The sequence below is a fragment of the Myodes glareolus genome, chromosome 21 (assembly GCF_982192425.1).
Source record: "Myodes glareolus chromosome 21, mMyoGla1.1, whole genome shotgun sequence".
NCBI classification, from domain to species: domain Eukaryota; kingdom Metazoa; phylum Chordata; class Mammalia; order Rodentia; family Cricetidae; genus Myodes; species Myodes glareolus.
Window position 1 is genome coordinate 10736201 of NC_142046.1, and position 9062 is coordinate 10745262.

Below are 9062 nucleotides of genomic sequence, written 5' to 3' on the forward strand. Positions count from 1 at the left end.
CAGACATCTAATGAAGAAGCTCTTTCCCTTCAAGGCCTACACCAATATGTCACCCTGACTGTAGGGTATGAGAGCTTTAATCCAGAGGAGCAACCTTGGTGATTGAACTTTCATGATACCCCTTCCACGGAAACATCCTTGGCTTATCTGTATCACCCCACCCTCCAGGAGGAATAGCCACCGCGTCTCACCTTCCTGCATCTGAAGTTCGAGGGCAGCCTGGTCTACTTAGCAAGTTCCAAAACGGGCTCCAAAGCTACACAGAGAAACCCTATCTATCTCAAAAATAAATAAATAAATAAAAAATAAAAAAATGGGGAAAATGTGTGAACTACAATAGCAAGAAACTGAGAAACTGATTTGTTTTGTTTTGTTTTTCAATACAGGGTTTCTCCGTGTAGTCCTGGCTGTCCTGGAACTCACTCTGTAGTTTGACCTCAAACTCAAAGGTCTGTCTGATTCTGCCTCCTGAGTTCTAGGGTTAAAGGTGTGTGCCACCACCACCTACCCGGCAAGAAACAATTCAAAACCAAGCCAAAAAAAAAAAAATTCAAATAGCCAATAGAGCTGGGCACAGTGATGTAATCTGGTAGTCGCAGCTACTCAGAGATGGAGGTGGTTAATCCAGGAATTCAAGACCAGCCAGAGGAGAGCTGGCCCCAGTGGCATGGGCCTAGGAGAGCTGACTCTGTCCCTCACCTGAGGGGGCCAATACCACCTAGCCCCGCCCCACGTCTTGGGCCTTGGGTTGGCCCACCCTAACATCTACACCATCTCTGACCTGTTGGAGTGTGAAGGGACTGGTCCTGTGGAAGCATAACCACAGGACCTCCATGACTCAGGGCAACAGCTGGAGAGCAGAGAGGCGCCCCAGAGAGGGTCCAGTGATGATCCCTTACGGCATAAGCCTTGAACTGGACCAATAGCTCATTGCAATGAGCATTTTGTGGGTGGGGTTGACTGGACAAAACGATATCTTGTGTGATACACAGCAGCACCAAAAGGCACTAGGATGGATGAAGGTGTTGGAAAGACAGAAGTGAGGTGGTTTTTGTTTTGTTTTTTAATTGACTTTGAGGGGGGGTTCTTTTGGGAGAAAGCATCAGGGGTGAGGGGAGGATATGGAAGGGCTGGGAGGTGAGTGGAATTGGGGTGCATGATGTGAAATTCCCAAAGAATCAATAAAAAATAAAAAATTAAAAAATGTTTAAAGGAAGGAAAGAAGGAAGAAAGAGAAAATAACTATCATTTGCACCAACATGTAGGAACAAGAGGACACCATGGCAAGTGAAATAAGCCAAGCTCAAAAGACAAAGAGCCACATTATCATTCACACATGCAGTGTTAAAGATGCCAAACTCAGAGGAATAATGACTTCTAGATTCACAGGGTTTTTAGTCAAGGAACCAAACAATATCAGTCTGATAGAAATAAGTTCAGGATTGGGGCTGAGAGATGGCTCAGTGGTTAAAAGCACTGGCTGTACTTCCAGAGGATCTGAGTTCAATTCCCAGCACCTACATGGCAGCTCACAATTGTCTGTGACTCCAGTTCCAGAGGATCTGGCACCTTCATACCAATGTACATACAGTAAAAGAAATAAGTTCAGGAAATCTATTATATTTCACAATAATTATAGTTAAGATAGATAGACAGAAGGTAGATCATATATATGATACACACACATACACACATGAAAACTGTTAGGAGCATACATTTTAAGTGTTTTTACCACAAAAAGTATATAAGGAAACATATGTTAAATAAATGGATTTAGGCATTCCATAATGTACTATACTATTTTTTACTCGTATGGGCCAGTAAGATGGCTCAGTAGATAAGGGTGATTTCTGTCAAGTCTAATGATTTGAGTTCCATTCCTAGAATGCACATGTTGGAAGGAGAGAACTGACTCCTCTTGTTCTTTGTCCTGTGACCTCTATACACTCCCTGTGACACAGATACATCCACATGCATCTGTACACACACAAATAAAATAAAAAATGTAATTTTTTAAAATATGTATCACTGCACACCACAATATGTTGGAATGAAACTTAATGTTCTCTCTTTTCTGAAAGACTTTATTTTGAAAAGAATCATACCATACTAATCTAAATGTCTTAAAACATCAAAGAGAAGATGTCAAGACTGAGTACATCAGAGCACTAGGAACGTTTTGTGGTTTTCCTAGGCATGAATAGAGATCCAGAGCTGTTACACGACATGAGGACATAGAGCGGCTTCCTACACTGAGCCAACAGCAACTTAAAAACAAGTGAATACTACCCACAAAAGTGCACAGCATTGCCTTGTGCAGTCCCCACGTGAAAACAGCCAAAGCCGTCGAGGTATGTCAGAAGTTTGCAGGAAATGAGCCCATAGTAAGTCTCAAACAGTGAACATCCTTTCCCATCATTCATTTCTCTCCATGCCAGGGAAGTTTCAGCATCTGTAGCTTCTGAGGATGTAAAGATGAACTTGTAGCAACATCTGTTTTATACAATGTGTCTCTTCTCAGAAAACCTTGAGCTATGGATGGGTATAAGACCATCGGACTTCTCCAAAGCTACAGAGAAACCTTGTCTTGAAAAAAACCAAAAACAAACAACAACAACAAAAAAGACCAACAGACTTACCACAAATCCCTATAAATGCATCAGCCGGTATCACTGTAGGTGCTTCATTCAAAACCACATACATGTCTGAGCCGCGTCTTGGGGCATTGTAAAGGCCTCATCACTGCAGCAGCCAGGGTACTCACTAAGAGGGACAAATTCTTGGCTAGGGGTCTCTATTAGGATTATCTTGGTGAGTAACACTTCCTACATAGATACCTTCTAGATGTTCTTTTAGACTGAGTAGATAGTCCACCAAGCCTGGTAGATTGATAAACATCTTTTCGTCAGCTTTGAATATGAACAGGGCATTAGGACAGAAAGTCACAGCCCACTGCTTCATTGAGATGCTCTTCGGGGTTTGGTTTTCAGAACTGTCCAAGAAGATCCCTTCAATTATGTTGTTATTCTCCTGAGACTCGATGTCTGTCTCTTCCTGGGTAGTTACCAGAGCTGCCGTTCCCAGAGCAAACAGTGCAAGGACTGGGTAGCCTTGGACACTGGTCACACTACCCCAGGTTGTCCTCATGCACTCCCTTCTTGTTCCATTCCCTGGACTACTGAAGATAGAGAACGCAGAAAGATGGGCTTCCCGTTACATGCCTCCGGCTGGCTCAAAACATAGTCCTTGGAGGGAGTACCTCTTATGAATCCCATGTTGGGTTTTCTTGCCTTGTTCTTAATTTCAAGAATTTTCATATCGACGTGAGGCAAAGCATGTAAAAAGTATTCTTCCATGAAGTCAGCTCCAAAGAGCAAAGCATGAGATAGGATAACATTAAACAGAATGAAACGCCACTAGTGAGTCCGAAGTCTGCAGAACGTCACCTAAGTAAGAAAGGCGGTTACGAGCCTTTTAAACTTCATTCCGGTCCCTGTTCATTCCTCCCACCAGCCTGAAGGGCTTCTCACAGCACTTAGCAGTACATTCTATTTTAAATGTTTATTATTACTTCTTTCTTCTACTAGATTTTAGTCTCCCAGGTCACAAGCATTATGTGTCTCTCTTCTCCAGCATTTGCCAGAAAATGGACACTGAGCACAATGTTAGCAGTTTACTTCCTTGTTTGGGTGGAAGTTTATATACATACACACACACTCACACACACACACACACACACACACACACACACAATTATAAACTAGATACTGTGTTATACACTGGAGATACAAAGAAGGATCAGGCACAGCTGTATTGATGCCACATATCGAATGACATAATCATTTAATCATTGTTATTAAAACCTACAGGGAACATACACATAACTCTTCCTTGAATGGAAGCCCTTGGATCAGTTTCCTCTCTAATTATAAAGGTCAAGGATTGTTTTCCATGATGTGGTTGCTTTAGGTGTCCACCACACCCTGGCTATTTATCAGACTTACATTTTAGTACAACTTTCAACCTACTCTGATACTGAACAGACTGTTTTGACTGACTCTCCCTATGCATCTGGCATGCCTGTGGATGTGGGCAGATTCCTACTATCTGCAGGGAGCATTCTCTGCAGAGAGCTAGGTGGACCTGTGTCAAGTTTATTCCACCTCACTCAGAGAGAGGGACAGTGCCCACCCAGAAGGGAGCGTGCGGAACTGTAACAGACCAGGGACCTTTAAAGGACTCAGAACTGTGTTAGAGCCTGTGCTTAGGAAGTGGCTCAAGTGAGCTGCCTCTCACTGGGCCTTTGCTGGGTGCCAGTGCCCTGCTGGTCACTTTATACTTACTGCATTTAGCCACAGTGACACCCCTTTGGGTAGATTAACTTCCAAATCCAGATGAGCACCTGAGAGGTTTAATAATTTGCCTAAGAGTGCACTGTGGGTAAGAGGCTCTGGTTCTGAACTCGGATCTGCCAGTGTCTAAAGTTCACTGTGACTACTGAGGACCTCTGACCCCACTTTTCCCTCGCCATGCCGATGGAATAGGAAAAACAAAGCAGAACTTGCAGTGGCAAACGGCACTCCTTGCCATTTTTCTCAGTGCTAACAATTCACATGCAGAACGGTCTATTTCAACAGCTATCGAACGCTTCGGAGATGATTCGAAACTTACCTGCATGTTGTCTGCGAGCAACCTTGGGGCTTTGGAAATGATTAAGTTCACATGCCAAGTTCTGCACAAGAGAATGCTGGGCTAAGTGCAGCCTGGCGGCAATTGTAGTAAAACACCTTGAGCCTCAGACTTTAAGGATAAGGCTTCTACCCAATCACCCTGAGCTTCTGTCCCAGAATACCAGCCACCTACATAGGACAGGCTAGTATGTCCTTATCGTGTTCTGACTGGTTAGAATCTAGAACAAAAGAGGAAAAGCAAGCCTTTTTATGTGTTCTCCCTGTGCGTCTCATGGAACAGACTCCTTATCGTCATGCTGAGCTCCAGGTAAAATACATGTAGAAGTTCAAAGAACCCGTCACCCACACCGTGATTGCACCTCCCAAAGAGAAAAACAATGTGTGGGTGTCTCTTGGAAATAATGCCTAATCCCCAGTACATGATAAAACCACTCTAAACATTGAGAAATAAATGCCCATATTTTTTCTCCCCAAAGAAACATTATATATTCAATGTGTCTCCCTGAGAGAGATTCTGAATTCCTGCTTTAAGTTATGTACGACATTTACTAAATCATAAGAAATCTTGCTGGGTGGTGGTGGCTCATGCCCTTAATCCCAATACTCGAGAGGCAGAGGCTAGTGGATCTCTGAGTTCAAGGCCAGCCTAGACTATAGAGTGAGTTCCAGGACAGCCAGGGATACACAGAGGAACCCTGTCCCGAAAAACAAAAGGAGGAGGAGGAGGAGGAGGAGGAGGAGGAGGAGGAGGAGGAGAAGGAGAAGGAGAAGGAGAAGAAGAAGAAGAAGAAGAAGAAGAAGAAGAAGAAGAAGAAGAAGAAGAAGAAGAAGAAGAAACTGCCATAAAACCAGATGTGGTGGTGCACAACTTTAATCTCAGCACTTGAGAAGCAGGTGAATCTTTCATATGGAGACCAGACTCGTCTACAGAACTAGTTCCAGGACAGTCAGGGATACAGAGAAACACTGTATCAAAAACAAACACAAACAAACAAAAGTGTAAGTCCTTAGGGAAATAAAGGGAACTAGAACAGTCAAGAAAACAGATTTTGTGGGAGAACGCCATAATGAAACAATATTTTGTGTAGTAATTCAAAAAATAAGTAAAAAAAAAACACCGAACAATAAAAAGGAATTATGGCACATGCACATACATACACACACACGCGCGCACAGACATATACACACACAGACACAGACTCACAAACAGGCCCTTAAAGTTGTGTGTGATCTCTCAACAACTATCATCTGGTCTTGGGAATCTTTAACAAGTGGGAAAAGGACTTTTTATATGTACTGAATCTAACAATTAAATGTGTCTTATATTATGTTTTTGAAAGATTATGTTTTCGTAATTTTCTTTTTCTGGTGACAAATTTTGCTCCCAGATCTTCTCTAGGCCTCAAATTTAGAGTGAAGTTTTTTTTTTTTCTATGAGAAGGCCAAGTATTATGACCTCTGGGTAAGTTCCATTTAAAATTTGCAGTTTGGCTTATCAAACATCTACCCAGTGGAGGTTGAGACCAGGGCAGCAAACAAATGTTGGTACATGGCTTTCCTTCCAGCCACCCCTTTCATAAAGGTTGTCAAATCCATATGTTCATCTCTCTCTTAGTTTCACAGAACGCTCTCAGCAATCAATCTCTGATGTAGCTGTTGACAGTGTCTTCCTGTGCCTGTCAGATCAAAGTTGCTCTCTTGGGATCTGGTTTTGAGGACCACACACTTGGCTTCCACCACTAAGGATTATTTCCAATGCTTGACATGCTCCCGAAGCTCCAGGCACGCGGAACCTTCCTGTACTCTACTGCAAACAGCATATGTGCCCAAAACAAGAGTCTAGTGACCACGTTATTCAAGGGAACCAAGAGGACATCTTTGTCATTGCTGGGGTCTCACTGGTGCTCTTGGGTATGTGTGCCCACGAATGCAGTGCCCATGAGTGCAGCTTATGAAGCCCAGGAAGGCGCAAGGGGATAGTTGGTGTTCTGAAGTTGATTTGTGCTTAAATCCTATGACAGTTAGTGACTAACTATAGGCAGGATAACAAAATCATCTCTAACTATAGGGATAATAATGGTAACTATCTTATAAAATTGTAAGAATTTAAATAATAGCATATATAGTGTCTTTAGAAAAATGTACGACTGTAGCTGATCGCCCCCAACTGCTGAAGTTACAACCCTATTTGGGGCTGTATGTGTAATGGTGAAAGTAAGATGCTGTGGATCCCGAGTGGCTGCAGCAGGACATGAGACCATGCTGTAGGTCCCTGAGCCGGGGAGAAGGGGAGCGAGCCCCAGAGCAGCCAGTCCCAGGCAGGGACAGCACAGTTCCTCAAGTGGCTGCAGCAGACCATGAGGAGAGACAGACAGATGGGCACTCCACGAAACCACGCTGCAGGTCTCCAAAGGTGGCTGCTCCTGGGCAGGAGCCATGTGGCAGGCAAGAGACAGAGACATGGCTAGGCACCGCCATGCAGAGTGAGGTTGGATATTTATTTAGTGGGTTATGGAAGGGAAGGGGAGGAGAAAGAGAGAGAGAGAGAGAGAGAGAGAGAAGAGAGAAAGAGAAGGGGTGAAGGGGAGAAGGGGAGACGTGGTGAGAATGGAGACCTGTGGCATGGTCTCATGGCATGCCCATCTGTCTGTCTCTCCTTGTGGCCAGCTGCAGCCACTCGGGAAACTGCACTGTCCCTGCCTGGGACTGGCTGCTCTCGGACCGGACCACTGTTTGCTTGGACCTGCAGTGTTTTTGCTGGTACAGCCTCTGGGAATCCGCAGCATTTTACTTTGGCCATTACAGTATGAAGCAGTCTGTACCAGACTGTTTAGTTGGGGGCTTCACCCCAGCCCCCTGGCATCCATCTTGAATCGTTGGGTGGAAAGTTTCATTTCAAAGCTCCCTCCCCTGAGAGTTGCCTCAGTCCAAACTTTGCCAAAAGGTAACCCTTCCTTCAGGAGGGTCAAGACCACTCCCACAGGCTATTTAAACTGTCCCCCAAGAATGAACACGTAGTCTCACGGTTTTCCGTGGTCTGTTCCCCTCTCCATGTTTTCCTGGGATGGGGGTGGGGCACCCAGGAATGCTGCCATCCATTAAATCTGGTCTCTCTTCTAGTTTGGTCTGATTTGGTTTGATTTGGATTATTGCGCCGATGGAAAGGTTTGTCAGCCAAGGAAAAATACTTAACACATACTTCTGGCTATTACAAGTATTCGTGGACTTAGATGACCTTGTAACCATTTCTACCTATACCGGGTGAGGAGCTCTTATTCTAGCGGCTTAGAAGCTCTTCTGACTGCAGTGACTGGTCTTAAAGGAAAAGGCTGTAATTGGCCCAAACACAAACTTCCATAACTGTGCCTGATACAGACCTTTCTCTAGCCATATAATCAGTCTACTCAGACTCACCCAGGGTGTCACCCGGGAGACAGTCTCGTGTGCCCTCTACTCTCATGTTGCAACATTAAACGTAGTAAAAGGCTCTTCTCACCAGTGATCTCACCAACTTTCAGTAGTGTGGACTGGGCTGGAAACAACAGAGAAGACACAGAGAAGGGAGGATGATGGAGTCAGGAAAATCAGCCATGGTAGCAAGAGCCTACTGGTTTGGTTTTTGTTGTTGTTTTTGTTTTGTTTTGGGGTTTTTTTGGGGGGTTCTTTCAGTTTTTTGAGACAGGATTTCTCTGTGTAGTTTCAGAGCCTATCCTGGCTGGCCTCAAACTCACTGAGATCTGTCTGTCTCTGCCTCCCGAGTGCTGGGATTAAATAAAGGTGTGCACCACCACCACCTGGTGAGTCTAGAGGTTTTAAGAGCCAAAGTTAACCTGTAAATCCCATTTGTAGCTTCCTGGAATGCTGGGCACTGTGGTTCTCGGTAATTAACAAACCACCTGTTTTCACTCCCCTAAACACATGTGTTTGCATCTGATGAGCTTCACTGGATGTGGGCAGGAGGTATGTAGGTAGAAAATATGGCAGGATATATATATATATACTTGCCCCTCATTAGACCTAATGGGAAATACGGTGGCCCTGTGGGAGCTTTTTGCCTTTTTAAGACTCTGTAAAAACTGACTCGTGGCCATGGGAACCTTCGAATGGACCTGACCAGAGTCCAACATTCTGGCCAATATTAAAGCTTGCTTCAAATCTGACTCAAAATTGAGAAATTGGTCTTTCTCTTGTGAATTTCAGGTTTAACACAATCAGCACGGAAAAACCTAAAAAGCGGCAAGCTGTTTGACAGCTGAAGGAGCAGTAGCAGAGGCATTTCAGAGTGATCTGGAAAGGAGAAAGGACACAAGGAACAGATGGCAAGAGAGGGCAGAGAACTTGTCAGCTTCCGCCAGGGAAGCAGTCTGCCTC

At 44.3% G+C, this 9062-nt stretch overlaps 1 protein-coding gene across 1 annotated transcript; it reads right to left on the reverse strand.

Moving 5' to 3' along the window:
• Positions 1-2070: 2070 nt before the first annotated feature.
• Positions 2071-4677, reverse strand: B3galt9 (beta-1,3-galactosyltransferase 9). The gene is given in 6 exon segments (XM_048432288.2): positions 2071-2569; positions 2640-2705; positions 2708-2787; positions 2789-3188; positions 3191-3446; positions 4672-4677. Coding segments are annotated over 6 exon segments (1092 nt in total). The 3' UTR covers positions 2071-2285.
• Positions 4678-9062: the final 4385 nt, after the last annotated feature.